Source organism: Oncorhynchus kisutch, linkage group LG23 (genome assembly GCF_002021735.2).
Source record: "Oncorhynchus kisutch isolate 150728-3 linkage group LG23, Okis_V2, whole genome shotgun sequence".
NCBI classification, from domain to species: Eukaryota; Metazoa; Chordata; class Actinopteri; order Salmoniformes; family Salmonidae; genus Oncorhynchus; species Oncorhynchus kisutch.
The window spans coordinates 625,457-646,235 of NC_034196.2; the positions used below are offsets into that span (position 1 = coordinate 625,457).

Below are 20,779 nucleotides of genomic sequence, written 5' to 3' on the forward strand. Positions count from 1 at the left end.
CATAAAGATCTCCTTACATTGGCTGCTTGCCAGATCATAGGGATAACACCAGAAACAATTGGTTCTGCAATAAGTGGGGCAGAGCTGCAGTAAGAAGAGATCAACTGAATCAGTCCCTATGCTGTTGTTTTTTAACATCAATCCTTAGCAAAGTACTTAGTACATCATAGACATCAAAGGGTTGAAATGAAAATAAAGTATGTCAGTCTGTTAATGCATCATTCTCTACAATCTGTTCTGATGTGACTAAAGGATGTTTCAATTTTCAGAGATGATCCTTCTAAACAGGTGGCCAGATGAAGCAAAATGGTTATTAAAAGCATCTCAAATCTCCATTTAGTCTAAAATGGGACCAGAGGCTGTCAAAACCTGCCGGGGCAACAAGGGGGTGGTTTAGTTTGAAAGATTTGACCACATTTCAGAAATTGTCTGGATTACAACAACACTGATACAAAATTCAAGAAATATGTTGATTTAACTTTTTAAACCAGGGATAGGCATCTATTTCCCAAATGTCTGAAGGATTGCCAATCAGACGTAGAATCAGTCCGTCTGGCCTTAGCCCAAGCTACATTTATCTCCTGTGATTTCTCAGACAATTCATGCGTACACCAAAGATTACATCAGCCCTTAGTTTAACAGGAAGATAAAACAAAAATAAGCTTCAATTTCCTCAGCGTGCACATCACAGACAACCTGAAATGGTCCATCCTCACAGATGTGATGAAGACGGCGCAACATCAGGAGGCTGAAGAAATTCGGCTTGCCCCTAAGACACTCACACAAAAATGCACAATTGAGAGCATCCTGTCGGGCTGTATCACCGCCTGGCAAGGGCAATTGCACCGTGCATAACCGCAGGGCTCTCCAGAGGGTGGTGCAGTCAGCCAAACATCACCGGGGCAGGGTTTCCGTTAGCTGTTAATTGCCGGCTTTTGGCTTGATTTTTCTTTATAGAAAAGCCGATAAAAATGTCAGGGAGTAAGAAAAAAAATCGTATTGTCAAATAATGCTTTTTGATTTTTGCCTATTCATTGATAGAAATACCAGTTGATGTAACTAGATTAGACCGTTCATGCTTATCGGTCTATGGTTTAATTTGGTGTACTTAAATTGACTGTGTGTATATTCATTATGCATCTAATTAATCACACAATCAAATGTTGTTGGTCACAGATGTTATTGCGGGTGTAGCGAAATGCTTGTGTTCCTAGCTCCAACAGTGCAGTAGTATCTAAAAATTCACAACAATAAACACAAATCGAAAGTAAAAGAATGGAATTAAGAAATATGAAATATATGAAAATTAGGACGGCATTGACTAAAATACAGTATATTACAGTACCTGCCAAATCTGGACACACCTACTCATTCAAGGGTTTTTCTTTATTTTTACTATTTTCTACATTGTAGGATAATAGTGAAGACATCAGAACTATGAAATAATACATATGGTTTCATGTAGTAAACCAAAATAAATTTTAGATTCTTAAAAGTAGCCACCCTTTGCCTTGCTGACAGCTTTGTACACTCTTGGCATTCTCTCAACCAGTTTCATGAGGTGGTCACCTTGTCACGACTTCCACGAAAGGTGGCTCCTCTCCCTGTTCGGGCGGTGCTTGGCGGTCGCCGTCACCGGTCTACTAGCTGCCACCGATCCATTTTTCCTTTCTGTTTGTTTTGTCTTGATTGTTTTCACCTTTTGGTTCATTATGTGGTCTATTTAAACTTCTAGTGCCCGCTTGCTGTTGTGCGGGCTTATCCTTACTGTCAGTGGTGCTGTTGTTTTTTTCGCCTGCGTATTATGTTCTTTCCGTGTTTTGGAGACATACGTGTTCTATGGGCATTGCCTTTTTGTTTGGCTAGACTATGCGCAATAAACACATTTCTTTGGAAGTTTGCTCTCTGCGCCTGACTCTACACCCACCACTCCTAGAAATACATGACACACCTGAAATGCATTTCAATTAACACGTGTGCCTTGTTAAAAGTTCATTTGTGGAATTTCTTTCCTTCTTAATACATTTGAACCAATCAGTTGTGTTGTGACAAGGTAGAGGTGGTATATAGAAGATAGCCCTATTTGGTAAAAGACCAAGTCCATATTATGGCAAAAACAGCTCAAATAAGCAAAGAGAAATGACAGTCTATCATTACCTTAAAACATGAAGGTCAGTCAATCCAGGAAATTTCATGAACTTTGAAAGTTTCTTCAAGTGCAGTCGCAAAAACCATCAAGCACTATGATGAAACTGGCTCTCATGAGGACCGCCACAGGAAAGGAAGACCCAGAGTTACCTCTGCTGCAGAGGATAAGTTCATTAGAGTTACCAACCGCCCAAATAAATGCTTCACAGAGTTCAAGTAACAGACACATCTCAACATCAACTGTTCAGAGGAGACTGTAAATCAGGCTTTCATGGTCAAATTGTAGCAAAGACACCACTACTGAAGGACAACAATAATAAGAAGAGACTTGCTTGGGCCAAGAAACACGAGCAATGGACATTAAACCGGTGGAAATATGTCCTTTGAGATTTCGGGTTCCAACCGCCAAGCATGTGTGGTTCCCACTGTGATGCATTGAGGAGATGGTGTGATGGTGTGGGATGCTTTGCTGGTGACACTGTCTGTGATTTATTTAGAATTCAAGGCACACTTAACCAGCATGGCTACCACAGCATTCTGCAGTGATACACCATCCCCCCTGGTTTGCGCATATTGGGACTATCATTTGTTTTTCAACAGGACAATGACCCAACACACCTCCGGGCTATTTGACCAAGAAGGAGAGTGATGGAGTGCTGATCAGATGACCTGGCCTCCACAATCCCCTGACCTCAACCCAATTGAGATGGTTTGGAATGAGTTGGACCGCAGATCGAAGGAAAAGCAGCCAACAAGTGCTCAGCATGTGGGAACTCCTTCAAGACGGTTGAAAAAGAATTCCAGGTGAAGCTGGTTGAGAGAATAGTGTGCAAAGCTGTCATCAAGGCAAAGGGTGGCTACGTTGAAGAATCTCAAACATAAAATATATTTTGATTTGAGAAACACTTTTTTTTGTTATTATATGATACCACATGTGTTATTTCATTTTTTGATGTATTCACTATTCTTACACACACACACACACACACACACACACACACACACACACACACACACACACACACACACACACACACACACACACACACACACACACACACACGGCCAGAAGTATGTGGACACCTTCTCGTCGAACATCTCATTACAAAATCATGGACATTTATATGGAGTTGGTCCCCCCTTTGCTCCTATAACAGCCGCAGTCGGTGTTCCAATTCATCCCAAAGGTGTTCAATGGGGTTGAGGTCATGGCTCTGTGCAGGCCAGTCAAGTTCTTCCACACCAATCTCGACAAACCATTTCACAATGTGTTGGTATTCCTGATTGTGCTCTCATCAGGCATCATATGACTCATGATCATATATGGAATCAGGAATACCAACACTTTGGAATTAATTATGGATCTCTACAGATCGGTGTCCCACCCATGGGACGGTTGAGCTAATGTGCTCTAATGTGATTAGCATGGGGTTTAAAGTAACAAGAACATTTCCCAGGACATAAACATATCTGATATTGGCAGAAAGCTTAAATTCATGTCAATCTAACTGCACTGTCCAATTTACAATAGCTAGTACAGTGAAAGAATACCATGCTATTGTATGAGAAGAGTGGACAGTTATGAACTTAAAAAGTAAAAAAGTTATTAATAAACTAATTAGGCACATTTGGGCGGTCTTGATACAACATTTTGAACATAAATGCAATGGTTCATTGGATCAGTCAAAAACAATTGCACATACACTGCTGCCATCTAGTGTCCATATCTAAATTACGCCTGGGCTGGAATATTACATTATGGCCTCTCTTGCATTTCAAAGATGGTACCCAAAAAAAAAATCCTTAAAAGAGGTAACTTTTGGCAATTCATTTTCCCGATGTACCCGAAACATGACTCAAAAAACGCAATATGTACCAAACCCGGGTTACACCCCTAAAGTATAGTAAAACAGAAAACACACGTACACGATGTGTTACAATTCTTACTAACACACACAGTGCTGGTGGCTGTGCTGCTAATTTGGCCAGAAGCAGGGTCAAGGCAGATAGATGGCCTTCCTTTCCCAATCGTTCCCCTACTGCTGACAGGATTTACAATACTGTCACTGTAGCACCACATTTACTGTTGTAAACACCACCATGCATAGCTGCTGCACTAAAAGTACAAAAACAGAGTGCTTGATATTTCCTATCTCCTATCTGGTATACAAACATTTTATTAGGGTTACTTCATTTGTATCAATAAAACTGTGGGGGAGATAAATTAAACAACTTCAAAAGCCAGAACCAAATATGGATGCAGACACACCCTCCCACACCAAGTGTCCCAGTCCTAAACCTCAAACCCATAATCCCCAACTACAACTCTCTATCCAGCTCAGTACGTTCTACTCACCATCTTGATGGGGCTACAGTCCAGGTCACCGTCAGAGACTGGGTTGTTGTCACTCTCCAGGACGTAGATGCCTTTCCGGGAGAGGGCCTGGATGACGGACAGGTGGGACTGGAGCGCTGAGGCCTGCTCGCCCTTCAGGATGAGGCCGCAGACACGGCAGTACAGCTCCCCGGACAGCAGCAGTCTGATGACGGGCGGCTTGATGTGCTCCTGCTCATACTGGTCCGTGTAGAAGGGGTCACATAGATCTTCTGGGATGTGGTCTGGAGGAGGGGAAGATGAAGAGAGAGAGATGCAGAGAGGGAGGTGGAGAGAGAAAAAAAAGAGATAGTCAACTTAAATTAAAATAGTTGTTAGATACAGTTGGAAGTTTACATACACCTATATTTAAACTCAGTTTTTCACAACTCCTGACATTTAATTCTATTACAAATTCCCATGTCAGTTAGGATCACCACTTTATGTTAAGAATGTGAAATGTCATTAAAATAGGAGAGAATGATTTATAACAGCTTCTATTTCTTTCATCACATTCCCAGTGGGTCAGAAGTTTACATACTCTCAATTAGTATTTGGTAGCATTACCTTTACATTGTTTAACTTGGGTCAAACGTTATGGGTAGCCTTTCCCACAATAAGTTGGGTGAAGTTTTGGACCATTCCTCCTGACAGAGCTGGTGTAACTGAGTCAGGTTTGTAGGTCTCCTTGCTCACACACGCTTTTTCTACATTTTCTATAGGATTGAGGTCAGGGCTTTGTGATGGCCACTCCAATACCTTGACTTTGTTGTCCTAAAGCCATTTTGCCACAACTTTGGAAGTATGCTTGTGGTCATTGTCCATTTGGAAGACCCATCTGTGACCAAGCTTTAACTTCCTGACTGCGGTCTTGAGATGTTGCTTCAATATATGCACATCATTTTCCTCCCTCATGTTGCCATCTATTTTGTGACGGGCACCAGTCCCTCCTGCAGCAAAGCACCCCCACAACATGGTGCTGCCACCCACGTGCTTCACGGTTGGGATGGTATTCTTTGGCTTGCAAGCATCCCTCTTTGTCCTCCAAACATAACGGTGGTCATTATGGCCAAACAGTTCTATTTTTGTTTCATCAGGCCAGAGGACATCTTTGTCGATCTTTGCCTCCATGTGTAGTTGCAAACCGTAGTCTGGCTATTTTATGGCGGTTTTGGAGCAGTGGCTTCTTCCTTGCTGAACGGCCTTTCAGTTTATGTCGATATAGGACTCGTTTTACTGTGGATATTGATACTTTTGTACCTGTTTCCTCCAGCATCTTCACAAGGTCTTTTGCTGTTGTTCTGAGATTGACTTGCACTTTTCGCACCAAAGTACATTCATCTCTAGGAGACAGAACGCGTCTCCTTCCTGAGCGGGATGACGGCTGTGTGGTCTCATGGTGTTTATACTTGTGTTCTACTGTTTGTACAGATGAACGTGATACCTTCAGGCGTTTGGAAATTGCTCCCAAGGATGAACCAGACTTGTGGAGGTCTACAATGTTTTTCTGAAGTCTTGGCTGATTTCATTTGATTTTCCCATGATGTCAAGCAAAGAGGCACTGAGTTTGAAGGTAGGCCTTGAAATACATTCACAGGTACACCTCCAAATGACTCAAATGTTGTCAATTAGCTTATCAGAAGCTTCTAAAGTCATGACATGATTTTCTGGAATTTTCCAAACTGTTTAAAGGCACAGTCAACTTTGTGTATGTAAACTTCTGACCCACTGGAATTGCGATACAGTGAAATAATCTGGCTGTGAACAATTGTTGGAAAAATGACTTGTGTCATGCACAAAGCAGAGGTCCTAACCGACTTGTTAAAACTATAGTTTGTTAACTTCAGTGCGACGCTAGCGTCCCAACCTTGACAACATCTGGTGAAATTGCAGAGCTCCAAATTCAAATTAAATTACTATAAATATTTAACTTTCATAAAATCACAAGTGCAATATATCAAAATAAAGCAACAAGTCGGTTGTTGTAAATCCAGCCGCCGTGTCAGATTTCAAAAAAGATTTACGGCGAAAGCAAACCATGCGATTATCTGAGGACAGCGCCCCGCATACCAACACATGAAAAACATATTTCAACCAGGCAGGTGCGACACAAAAAATTAAATAAAAAATAAAAAAAAGAAATAAAGATATAATTTATTCCTTACCTTTGAAGATCTTCTTCTGTTGGCACTCCAAAAATGTCCCAAAAACATCACAATCACATGGTCCTTTTGTTCGATAAATCCCTTCTTTATATCCCCAAAATGTCCATTTATTTGGTGCGTTTGATTCAGAAATACACCGGTTCCAACTCGCCCAACATGACTACAAAGTATCTAATAAGTTACCTGTAAACGTGGTCCAAACATTTCAAACAACTTTCCTAATCCAACGTTAGATAGCCTAAAATGATACAATTTAAGACGGAATATACTGTGTTCAATATGTGTTAATGACTCCAACCTAAGTGTATGTAAACTTCCAACTTCAACTGTAGGTACTTGCCCTCTTGCTCAGTTGTGCACTGGGGCCTCCCACTCCTCTTTCTATTCTGGTTAGAGCCAGTTTACTCTGTTCTGTTGTACGATATCTCCAGTTTCTAGGCAATTTCTTGCATGGAATAGCCTTCATTTCTCAGAACAAGAATAGACTGACAGGTCTCAGAAGAAAGTACTTTGTTTCTGGCTATTTTGAGCCTGTAATCGAACCCACAAATACTGATGCTCCAGATACTCAACTACTCTAAAGAAGGCCAGATTTACAGTGCCTTGCGAAAGTATTCGGCCCCCTTGAACTTTGCGACCTTTTGCCACATTTCAGGCTTCAAACATAAAGATATAAAACTGTATTTTTTTGTGAAGAATCAACAACAAGTGGGACACAATCATGAAGTGGAACGACATTTATTGGATATTTCAAACTTTTTTAACAATTCAAAAACAGAAAAATTGGGCGTGCAAAATTATTCAGCCCCTTTACTTTCAGTGCAGCAAACTCTCTCCAGAAGTTCAGTGAGGATCTCTGAATGATCCAATGTTGACCTAAATGACTAATGATGATAAATACAATCCACCTGTGTGTAATCAAGTCTCCGTATAAATGCACCTGCACTGTGATAGTCTCAGAGGTCCGTTAAAAGCGCAGAGAGCATCATGAAGAACAAGGAACACACCAGGCAGGTCCGAGATACTGTTGTGAAGAAGTTTAAAGCCGGATTTGGATACAAAAAGATTTCCCAAGCTTTAAACATCCCAAGGAGCACTGTGCAAGCGATAATATTGAAATGGAAGGAGTATCAGACCACTGCAAATCTACCAAGACCTGGCCGTCCCTCTAAACTTTCAGCTCATACAAGGAGAAGACTGATCAGAGATGCAGCCAAGAGGCCCATGATCACTCTGGATGAACTGCAGAGATCTACAGCTGAGGTGGGAGACTCTGTCCATAGGACAACAATCAGTCGTATATTGCACAAATCTGGCCTTTATGGAAGAGTGGCAAGAAGAAAGCCATTTCTTAAAGATATCCATAAAAAGTGTCGTTAAAGTTTGCCACAAGCCACCTGGGAGACACACCAAACATGTGGAAGAAGGTGCTCTGGTCAGATGAAACCAAAATGGAACTTTTTGGCAACAATGCAAAACGTAATGTTTGGCGTAAAAGCAACACAGCTCATCACCCTGAACACACCATCCCCACTGTCAAACATGGTGGCGGCAGCATCATGGTTTGGGCCTGCTTTTCTTCAGCAGGGACAGGGAAGATGGTTAAAATTGATGGGAAGATGGATGGAGCCAAATACAGGACCATTCTGGAAGAAAACCTGATGGAGTCTGCAAAAGACCTGAGACTGGGACGGAGATTTGTCTTCCAACAAGACAATGATCCAAAACATAAAGCAAAATCTACAATGGAATGGTTCAAAAATAAACATATCCAGGTGTTAGAATGGCCAAGTCAAAGTGCAGACCTGAATCCAATCGAGAGTCTGTGGAAAGAAATGAAAACTGCTGTTCACAAATGCTCTCCATCCAACCTCACTGAGCTCGAGCTGTTTTGCAAGGAGGAATGGGAAAAAATGTCAGTCTCTCGATGTGCAAAACTGATAGAGACATACCCCAAGAGACTTACAGCTGTAATCGCAGCAAAAGGTGGCGCTACAAAGTATTAACTTAAGGGGGCTGAATAATTTTGCACGCCCAATTTTTCCGTTTTTTGATTTGTTAAAAAAGTTTTAAATATCCAATGTCGTTCCACTTCATGATTGTGTCCCACTTGTTGTTGATTATTCACAAAAAAAATACAGTTTTATATCTTTATCTTTGAAGCCTGAAATGTGGCAAAAGGTCGCAAAGTTCAAGGGGGCCGAATACTTTCGCAAGGCACTGTATTGCTTCTTTAATCAGGACAACAGTTTTCAGCTGTGCTAACATAATTGCAAAGGCTTTTCTAATGCAAAGGCTTTTCTAATGATCAATTAGCCTTTAAAAATTATAAACTTGCATTAGCTAACACAATGTGCCATTGGAACAGAGGAGTGATGGTTGCTGATAATCTGCCATTTCCAGCTACAATAGTCATTTACAACATTCATGTCAACATTGTATTTCTGATCAATTTGATATTATTTTAAATTGACAAAAAATGTCATTTTCTTTCAAAAACAAGGACATTTCTAAGTGACAACAAACTTTTGAACAGTAATGTATAGCTTTATACACACACATATATTCATATATATATATATATATATATATATATATATATATATATATATATATATATATATATATATATATATATATCTCACAAAATGATCAATGAAACTACCAGGTACCTCCCGAAAGCCTTAAACACGGGCTAAATACATCTCTGCTGTCTTCAACCAAGATCTCAGCGATCACTGCCTCATTGCCTGCATCCGTAATGGGTCAGCGGTCAAACAACCTCCACTCATCACTGTCAAACGCTCCCTGAAACACTTCAGCGAGCAGGCCTTTCTAATCGACCTGGCCGGGGTATCCTGGAAGGATATTGATCTTATCCCGTCAGTAGAGGATGCCTGGATATTTTTTTTTCTAAATGCCTTCCTAACCATCTTAAATAAACATGCCCCATTCAAGAAATTTAGAACCAGGAACAGATATAGCCCTTGGTTCTCCCCAGACCTGACTGCCCTTAACCAACACAAAAACATCCTATGGCGTTCTGCATTAGCATCGAACAGCCCCCGTGATATGCAGCTGTTCAGGGAAGCTAGAAACCATTATACACAGGCAGTTAGAAAAGCCAAGGCTAGCTTTTTCAAGCAGAAATTTGCTTCCTGCAACGCTAACTCAAAAAAGTTCTGGGACACTGTAAAGTCCATGGAGAATAAGAACACCTCCTCCCAGCTGCCCACAAGATAGGAAACACTGTCACCACTGATAAATCCACCATAATTGAGAATTTCAATAAGCATTTTTCTACGGCGGTCAACAGCACTGCACCCCCCACAGCAACTCGCCCAAGCCTGCCCCATTTCTCCTTCTCCCAAATCCGTTCAGCTGATGTTCTGAAAGAGCTGGAAAATCTGGACCCATACAAATCAGCTGGGCTAGACAATCTGGACCCTCTCTTTCTAAAATGATCAGCCGAAATTGTTGCAACCACTATTATTAGCCTGTTCAACCTCTTTCGTATCGTCTGAGATCCCCAAAGATTGGAAAGCTGCCGCGGTCATCCCCCTCTTCAAAGGGGAGACACTCTGACCCAAACTGCTACAGACCAATATCTATCCTGCCCTGCCTTTCCAAGGTCTTCGAAAGCCAAGTTAACAAACCGATCACTGACCGTGTCAAATCCCACCACACCTTCTCCGCTATACAATCTGGTTTCCGAGCTGGTCAAGGGTGCACCTCAGCCACACTCAAGGTCCTAAACGATATCATAACCTCCATCGATAAGAGACAATACTGTGCAGCTGTATTCATAGACCTGGCCAAGGCTTTCGACTCTGTCAATCACCATATTCTTATAAGCAGACTAAACAGCCTTGGTTTCTCAAATGACTGCCTCGACTGGTTCTCCAACTACTTCTCTGATAGAGTTCAGTGTGTCAAATCGGAGGGCCTGTTGTCCGGACCTCTGGCAGTCTCTATGGGGGTGACATAGGGTTAAATTCTTGGGCCGACTATTTTCTCTGTATACATCAATGATGTCGCTCTTGCTGCTGGTGATTCTCTGATCCACCTCTACGCAGACGATACCATCCTGTATACTTCTGACCCTTCTTTGGACACTGTGTTCACTTCTTTGGGGAAGGGGGCAGTATTTTCACGTCCGGATGAAAAGCGTGCCCATAGTAAACTGCCTGCTACTCTGGCCCAGAGGCTAGGATATGCATATTATTAGTATATTTGGATAGAACACTCTGAAGTTTCTAAAACTGTTTGAATGATGTCTGAGTATAACAGAACTCATATGGCAGGTGAAAACCTGAGAAAAACCCAACCAGGAAGTGGGAAATCTGAGGTTTGTAGTTTTTCAAGTGATAGCCTATCCAATATACAGTGTAAATGGGGTCAGATTGCACTTCTTAAGGCTTCCACTAGATGTCAACAGTCTTTAGAATGTTGTTTCAGGCTTCTACTGTGAAAGGGGAGCGAATAAGAGCTGTTTGAACCAGTGGTCTGGAAGAAAGCATTTAGTTTAGTCACGCACGAGCTCAGTTCCCTTTAATTTCTAAAGACAAAGGAATTGTCCGGTTGGAATATTATTGAAGATTTATGATAAAAACATCCTAAAGATTGATTCTATACATCGTTTGACATGTTTCTACAAACTGTAATGGAACTTTTTTTTACTTTTCGTCTGGACTTAGTGCCCACGCCTCCTGCATTTGGATTATTGGACTAAAAACGCGAACAAAAAGGAGGTATTTGGACATAAAGATGAACTTTATCGAACAAAACAAACATGTATTGTCTAACATGAAGACATGTGAGTGCAATCAGATGAAGATCAAAGGTAAGTGATTCATTTTAACTCTATTTCTGACTTGTGACACCTCTCCTTGGTTGGAAAATGGCTGTATGGTTTTCTGCTGCTAGGCGCTGAGCTAACATAATCGCACGGTGTGCTTTTGCCGTAAAACCGTAAGACACTGTGGCTGGATTAACAAGAAGTTTATGTTGAAAATCGTGTTTAATACTTGTGTGTTTGAGGAATTTTAATTATGAATTTGGAGCCCTGCACTTTCACTGGATGTTGGTCAGGTGGGATGCTACCGTCCCACTGGTGCCAGACAGGTTAACTAACCTCCAGACGAGCTTCAACGCCATTCAACTCTCCTTCCGTGGCCTCCAACTGCTCTCAAATGCAAGTAAAACTAAATGCATGCTCTTCAACCGATCGCTACAAGCACCTGCCCACCCGTCCAGCATCATTACTTTGGACGGTTCTGACTTAGAATATGTGGACAACTACAAATACCTAGGTGTCTGGTTAGACTGTAAACTCTCCTTCCAGACTCACATTAAGCATCTCCAATCCAAAATTAAATCTAGAGTCGGCTTCCTATTTCGCAACAAAGCATCCTTCACTCATGCTGCCAAACATACCCTTGTAAAACTGATTATCCTACCGATCCTCGACTTCGGCGATGTCATTTACAAAATAGCCTCCAACACTCTACTCAGCAAATTGGATGCAGTCCATCACAGTGCCATTCATTCTGTCACCAAAGCCCCATACACTACCCACCACTGCGACCTGTATGCTCTCGTTGGCTGGCCCTCACTTCATATTCGTCGCCAAACCCACTGGCTCCAGGTCATCTATAAGTATTTTCTAGGTAAAGCCCCGCCTTATCTCAGCTCACTGGTCACCATAGCAGCATCCACCCGTAGCACGCGCTCCAGCAGTTATATTTCACTGGTCACCCCAAAAGCAAATTCCTCCTTTGGCTGCCGTTCCTTCCAGTTCTCTGCTGCCAATGACTGGAACGAATTGCAAAAATCACTGAAGCTGGAGACTCATCTTCCTCACTAACTTTAAGCACCAGCTGTCAGAGCAGCTCACAGATCACTGCACCTGTACATAGGCCATCTGTAAATAGCCAATCCAACTACCCCATCCCCTACTGTATTTTATTTATTTATTTTGCTCCTTTGCACCCCAGTATCTCTACTTGCACATTCATCTTCTGCACATCTATCACTCCAGTGTTTAATTGCTAAATTGTAATTATTTTGCCACTATGACCTATTTTTGCCTTACCTCCCTTATCTTACCTCATTTGCACACACTGTATATATACTTTTTCTATTGTGTTATTGACTGTATGTTTGTTTATTCCATGTGTAACTCTGTTGTTTGTGTTGCACTGCTTTGCTTTATCTTGGCCAGGTCGCAGTTGTAAATGAGCACTTCTTCTCAACTGGCCTACCTGGTTAAATAAAGTTGAAATAAATAAAATACGTAAATGTCAACAAAATAACTTTTTGTTCAGTTTGGTGTGTAACCTTAATTTAATTAGCCAAGTCAGTTAAGAATAAATTCTTATTTACAATGACGGCCTACCCCGGACGATGCTGGGCCCTATGGACCTCCCAATCACGGCCAGAAGTGACACAGCCTGGATTCGAACGAGGGACTGTAGTGACGCACGCCTCTTGCACTGAGTTGCAGTGCCTTAGACCGCTGCGCCCATGTGTGTGTGTGGTACCTATTTAACTGTAATAATCAAATGTATTTATATAGCCCTTCGTACATGTTTTATTTTTATTTTTTTATTTAACCTTTATTTAACCAGGTAGGCTAGTTGAGAACAAGTTCTCATTTGCAACTGCGACCTGGCCAAGATAAAGCATAGCAGTGTGAACAGACAACAGAGTTACACATGGAGTAAACAATTAACAAGTCAATAACACAGTAGAGAAAAAAAAAGGGGAGTCTATATACATTGTGTGCAAAAGGCATGAGGAGGTAGGCGAATAATTACAATTTTGCAGATTAATAACACTGGAGTGATAAATGATCAGATGGTCATGTACAGGTAGAGATATTGGTGTGCAAAAGAGCAGAAAAGTAAATAAATAAAAATAGTATGGGAATGAGGTAGGTAAAAATGGGTGGGCTATTTACCGATAGACTATGTACAGCTGCAGCGATCGGTTAACTGCTCAGATAGCAGATGTTTGAAGTTGGTGAGGGAGATAAAAGCAATTGTGACGAATGCAATTCGTTCCAGTCACAGGCAGCAGAGAACTGGAACGAAAGGCGGCCATCAGCTGATATCTCAAAGTGCTGTACAGAAACCCAGACTAAAACCCCAAACAGCAAGCAATGCAGGTGTAGAAGCAAGGTGGCTAGGAAAAACTCCCTAGAAAGGCCAAAACCTAGGAAGAAACCTAGAGAGGAACCAGGCTATGAGGGGTGGCCAGTCCTCTTCTGGCTGTGACGGGTGGAGATTATAACAGAACATGGCCAAGATGTTCAAATGTTCATAAATGACCAGCATGGTCAAATAATAATAATCACAGTAGATGTCAAGGGTGCAGCAAGTCAGCACCTCAGGAGTAAATGTCAGTTGGCTTTTCATAGCCGATCATTAAGAGTATCTCTACCACTGTTGCAGTCTCTAGAGAGTTGAAAACAGCAGGTCTGGGACAGGTAGCACATCCAGTGAACAGGTCAGAACAGTTGAAACTGGAGCAGCAGCACAGCCAGGTGGACTTGGGACAGCAAGGAGTCATCATGCCAGGTAGTCAGTCCTGAGGCATGGTCCTAGGGCTCAGGTCCTCCTACTAGAATGCTTAAAAGGCATTCTAAAATTTTAAATATCGGTTATTGGTATCGTTTTTTTGGCAAGGAAAATATCAGCTATCAGCCCAAAATGTCATATCGGTGCATCACTAATCCAGAGCATCCAAAACATGCTCAATGGGTGAGTATGCAGGCCATGTAAGAACTGGGACAGTTTCAGCATCCAGGTATTGTGTACAGATCCTTGCGACATGGGGCCGTGCATTGTCATGCTGAAACATGAGATGGCGGCGGATGAATGGCACGACAATGGTCCTCAGGATCTCGTCACGGTATCTCTGCATTTAAATCACCATCAATAAAATGCAATTGTGTTTGTTGTCCGTAGCTTATGCCTGCCCATACCAAAACCCCACCATGGGGTACTCTGTTCACAACGCCATACATGCCATCTTCCCAGTACAGTTGAAACTGGGATTCATCCTAGAAGAGCACACTTCTCCAGCGTGCTCACTTAAGCCGGTTACGACGCCAAACTGCAGTCAGGTCAACGAGCACGCAGATGAGCTTCTTTGAGATGGTTTGACAGTTTGTGCAGAAATCATTCACTTTTGCAAACCCTGTTTCATTAGCTGTCCGGGTGGCTGGTCTCAGATGATCCCGTAGATGAAGTGTTTATACCTGGTCTGCAGTAGGTTGGACGTACTGGCAAATTTTCTAAAACAATATTGGAGGCAGTTTATGGTAGAGAATTTAACATAAAATAATCTGGCAAGAGCTCTGGTGGACATTCCTGCAGTCAGCATGCCAATTGCACACTCCCCCATATCTTTGGCATTGTGTTGTGTGACAAAACTGCACATTTTAGAGTGGCCTTTTACTTCCCCCAGTGCACCTGTGTAATGATCATGCTGTTTAACCAGTTTATTGATATGCCACACCTGTCAGGTGGTTGGATTATCTTGGCAAAGGAGAAATGCACACTAACAAGGATGTCAACAAATTTGTATACAAAATTAGAGTGAAATAAGCTTTTTGTGCATGTGGAACATTTCTGGGATCTTTTATTTCAGCTCATGAAACATGGGACCAACACTTTACATGTTGCGTTCATATTTTTGTTCAGTGTACAAATCTACCACCGTTTACACCACAGGAATGTGGTGCTGTTTGGACAAAAGTTGGATTCGAATATTTATTTGACAGAGAGGGAGACATTTCACTTTGTCTGGTAAATTGGACTGCCTAGAGGATATATATATGCTTTTATTGACAAAAAGTCGGCTATACTGTGGCATGGTTATTTTCCCGTCGCCATCTACAAAAACGAAGTACAACTCAGGGAGTCCAAGCAATAGACAGACTCCCGATGTGTCCCAAAGCTAACAGTAGCGTTTCAATATTCAAAACACAAAAGATTGCGAGCACTCGCCCAAGAGAAAACACATACCTATACCGTAAGCTTTGGCTAACAGCCAGCGGAGATTTGCATCTATTTTCGCTCTAGCGGAGTCATAGAGCTCCAGAGGCACGGTCGCCATAGCGCCTCCTTCACCTGCATGAGCCGAATCAGCTTTTCCCTTGGTACTGTTCCCGCCTGCACACACGTCTAAATCCATCCTGCACCAGACAAACCACAGACTAGTTAGAAAGAGCAATGGCATTTACCAATGTCAACTGTATGCACTAGCTAATTTACTAGCAAAGGAACTGCATTCTAATGTACTGTATAAATACAATCACAGACAGTAACGCTAGATGACTAGTTAGTTATACTAGCACATGAACTAAATAAATGCATCGTGGCGCATGAATGAAACGCCCACCTCTGGAAAAACAAGATTATAGCGGATGGTCAACCACCAAACGTAACTAACCATAGTCTCGATTCATAATTCTTGTAAAATAAAACGACACAAATAGCACGTTAATTGATTAAATTCCCTTAAAGTTAGTTGGTTAGCCAGCTAGATGTAGCTACCAGCCAGGCTGTGTATGAATGAGCTTAGTTAGTTTTCTAGTCTAGCAGCAACGCTAAGCCGATTTGAGAGATGACACGGCTAACCTTAGCCAAATTAGTTAGCTATGCTAACTGGCTAGTTATCAATTACAGTCATTGTACAGTTGATTAATTTTAAAGCAATAAAATATTACTTTTAAATGAGCACGAGATCCACAATCCAGCTTTGACGAATAGTGACGTATCCTTAAAATCTAAAGAACAAAAAAAACATCGCTTTCACCACAGCTAAAGTTACAGTTTGGTCCTCCCCACCAACTGACCAGCAAGACAATATAATGTGCAGTTCTTCTTAGATGAGGTTTAACGGCGGTTGGCATCCAATAAATGTTGCATTACCGCCACCTACTACCCTGGAGTATAACTCCTTTATACGTTGCACTTTTCTTCTTTTTTTTACATTCAAAGGAAATAAATCAACAAATACCCTACCATCTCACTCTAAACTTGTAAAAAAACAACAACAAAAAACACCCTGTCACCACAACCTTTCTGCGACTTCCCTGTACTTCTTACTGAAGCATATATCACTTGTTGGCCTACCTCTCTGTTCACACCACTCCTCTCAGGATCCCTTCACCTTGACCCATCTTCCTCTACTTTCTTCACTACCTCAACATCTGACAACTTCTACACTACTCTAACCCTGGAAAACTCAACCTGTCTCTTTCGCACCAGATATTTCAGATCCCCAGCTCCATGGGCACCCCAACAATTGACCCATACCTTTTCTTTCCCCAATGCTACACATGACTTTGTCATTTGCCCTTCTGCACACTTCTCACACCTCCCTCCTACACTCTGCTGCCACATGCCCATAAGCTTGACACCTGTAACAACGTAATTTATTAGGCATCTTGTACAGGTTAACTTATATTTGCAATAATGACAATTGCAACAATACTGAATGAACACTTATTTTAACCTAATATAATACATCAATAAAAATCAATTTAGCCTCAAATAAATAATGAAACATGTTCAATTTGGTTTAAATAATGCAAAAACAAAGTGTTGGAGAAGTAAAAGTGCAATATGTACAAAAGCTAACGTTTGAGTTCCTTGCTCAGAACATGAGAACATAGGAAAATTGGTGGTTCCTTTTAACATGAGACTTCAATATTCCAAGGTAAGAGGTTTTAGGTTGTAGTTAATATAGAATTATAGGACTATTTCTCTCTATACCATTTGTATTTCACATACCTTTGTCTATTGGATGTTCTGATAGGCACTATAGTATTGCCAGTGTAACAGTATAGCTTCAGTCCCTCTCCTCGCCCCTTCCTGGGCTTGAACCAGGAACACATTGACAACAGCCACACTCGAAGCAGCGTTACCCATCGCCCCACAAAAGCCGCGGCCCTTGCAGAGCAAGGGGAACAACCACTCCAAGTCTCAGACCGAGTGACGTTTGAAACGCTATTAGCGCGCACCCCTCTAACTAGCTAGCCATTTCACATCGGTTACACCAGCCATTAGGCTGATAGGCTTGAAGTCATAAACAGCACTGTGCTTACGAAGAGCTGCTGGCAAAACGCACAAGAGTGCTTACGAGCCTGTTGGTGCCTACCATCGATCAGTCAGACTGCTCTATCAAATCATAGACTTAATTATAACATAACACACAGAAATACGAGCCTTTGGTCATTAATATGGTCGAAAACAAAACGTTTATTATTTCAGTGAAATACGGAACCGTTCGGTATTTTATCTAGCAGGTGGCATCCCTAAGTCTAAATATTCTTGTTACATTGCACAACCTTCAATGTTATGTCATAATTACGTAACATTCTGGCAAATTAGTTCGCAATGAGCCAGGCTGCCCAAACTGTTGCATATACCCTGACTCTGCGTGTAACGAACGCAAGAGAAGTGACACAATTTCACCTGGTTAATATTGCCTGCTAACCTGGATTTCATTTAGCTAAATATGCAGGTTTAAAAATATATACTTCTGTGTATTGATTTTAAGAAAGGCATTGGTGTTTATGGTTAGGTACAGTCGTCCAACGATTGTGCTTTTTCCGCAAATGCGCTTTTGTTAAATCATCCCCCAGCGCTGCATCGATTATATGCAATGCAGGACACGCTAGATAAACTAGTAATATCATCAACCATGTGTAGTTATAACTAGTGATTATGATTGATTGTTTTTTCTAAGATAAGTTTAATGCTAGCTAGCAACTTACCTTGGCTTCTACTGCATTCGCGTAACAGGCAGGCCCCTCGTGGAGTGCAATGAGAGGCAGGTGGTTAGAGCGTTGGACAAGTCAGTTAAGAACAAATTCTTATTTTCAATGACGGCCTAGGAACAGTGGGTTAACTGCCTGTTCAGGAGCAGAACGACAGATTTGTACCTTGTCAGCTCGGGGGTTTGAACTCGCAACCTTCCGGTTACTAGTCCAACGCTCTAACCACTAGGCTACGCTGCCGCCCCGAAGGTATAAAAATACATTTAAAATAAATAACTGACTTGCCTAGTTAAATAAAGGTTAAAAAAATAAAATAATTAAAAAGTAATATCACCAGCTACCTAACTTCATATTAGCTAGCTATCTTGGTGCATTTATCATTGTATGATTAAAAACACAAACTCCAAATGCATTTGTGGGTAGCTAGCTAACAGCCATGGGAGAGGGTGAAAGGATAGCAGCTCCAGCTGTCAAAGAAGTGTGAGGTATACACAGTGAGAAAGGAACGAGGTTCAGAAAGACAGTTTAATAATAAGACAAGGCGCCTCCCTAGTGGTTCAGTGGCCTAAGGCACTGCATCAGAGTTGCTAGCTGTGCCACTAGAGATCCTGGATCGACTCCAGGCTCTGTCGCAGCCGGCCGCAACCGGGAGACCCATGGGCTGGTGCACAATTGGCCCAGCATCGTCCAGGTTAGCGGAGGGTTTGGCCAGCAGAGATCTTCTTGTCCCATCAAATCAAATCAAATTTATTTATATAGCCCTTCGTACATCAGCTGATATCTCAAAGTGCTGTACAGAAACCCAGCCTAAAACCCCAAACAGCAAGCAATGCAGGTGGAGAAGCACCATCATGCTCTAGCAACTCCTGTGGTGGGCCAGGCGCATGCACGCTGACACGGTCGCCAGGTGTACGGTGTTTCCTCCAACACATTGATGTGGCTGGCTTCCGGGTTAAGCAGGCATTGTGTCAACAGAATGACAACAGGATTCCAGTAGGGACCTGACGGCATAGGCAAGGATTCCCAGGGGAGGCGATGGGGTGTTGCAAGGGAAGGCATTGGGGTGTTGCGAGGGAAGGCATCAGCCTGGGGACCAGGAACCACCAACCTGAGAAGGGAAACATGAGAAGATGGTGAGATCTGGTAATTGGTGGGAGGTTGTAAATGGTATGTTACCTTGTTGACCCTCCGGATGACCTTGAAGGGTCCCGCAAACCGGTGGCTCAGGTTCCTGGTGGAGAGCCAGACGCGATCACCAGAATAGAACACGGGAGCCTCACTACAGTGGTGGTCCGCCTGCTCCTTCTGGACACGGAACCACTCGCCCACCGCAGGGGATTCGGTCTTGCTCGAGGTCCACGGGGCCAGGGCTGGCTGACATCCCAGGATGCACTGGAAGGGAGTCAGCCCGGTGGAGGAGTGACAGAGTGAGTTCTGGGTGTTCTCCGCCCAGGGAAGGAACTGGGCCCACTCCCCCTGCTGGTCCTGGAAGTGACTCGTAAGGAACCTCCACAGCTCCTGGTTTGTTGTCTCCACCTGGTCGTTGGACTGAGGCTGGTACCTGGATGTGAGGTTGGCCGTGGCCCCCAGCTTCTCCATGAAGACTCTCCATACCAGCAACGTGAATTGAGGGCCACGGTCAGAGACGAGGTCCTCCGGAAAGCCATACTGCTGGAAAACCCACTGGAACAGTTCCTCAGCGAACTGAAGAGAGGTGGAGAGAGTGACAAAATCCATGGACAGATGGGGCCAAGGCCGCTGAGGCACGGGTATGGGAAGGAGTTTCGCTGCTGGACCAAGTCGGGGAGATTTTGTTTGGGCACATACTGAACATGAGTTGACATAGTGGGCGACGTCCTGTGCCAAGGTGGGTCAACAGTACTTAGGGGAGATGGATTGAATGGTGCGGGTGATACCTGGGTATCCAGCTGCGAGGGATGTGTGTGCCCAGGTCAACAGCCGATCTCTTACCACTGTGGGGGCGTACATGCATTCAGTAGGGCAGAAAGCAGGATCTGGTTCCCTCTCCAGAGCCTGGCGGATGTCCACATCTACGCCCCAAAACATGGGGCCAATGACACAGGAGGACCGAATGATGTGCTGGAGGGCACTTACAGGACTCTCAACAGATGTGAAACCACAGGGTACAGAAAAGCAAGTCTTCCGGCATCCTGGTGCCCAGGTAGTGATTTTCATCCTCGACCAGGAGATGGTGGGGTTATGACATTGGAGGAAGACTTTGTGTATGGTGATGATGAGGAAGGGAAGGCTTTCCTGGGGCATGGGTCCCACGCTAAG

The 20,779-nt window shown here is 42.8% G+C and overlaps 1 protein-coding gene across 4 annotated transcripts in view; it reads right to left on the minus strand.

Annotated features, from left to right (window-relative positions):
- Window positions 1-16,560, minus strand: part of LOC109882972 (calmodulin-regulated spectrin-associated protein 1-B) — a 102,794-nt gene extending 86,234 nt beyond the window's left edge. For all 4 annotated transcript variants that reach the window (XR_004204982.1, XR_004204981.1, XM_031802755.1 and 1 more), the window contains exons 1-3: window positions 16,424-16,560; window positions 15,720-15,889; window positions 4,505-4,767 (exon numbers count right to left, since the gene is read on the minus strand). Coding sequence is in view for 2 of the 4 variants with exons in the window: in XM_031802755.1 (XP_031658615.1) it covers window positions 4,505-4,767; window positions 15,720-15,888 (432 nt within the window). In the remaining 2 variants the exon portion in view is untranslated. The remainder of the gene's footprint in view (window positions 1-4,504; window positions 4,768-15,719; window positions 15,890-16,423) is intronic.
- Window positions 16,561-20,779: the final 4,219 nt, after the last annotated feature.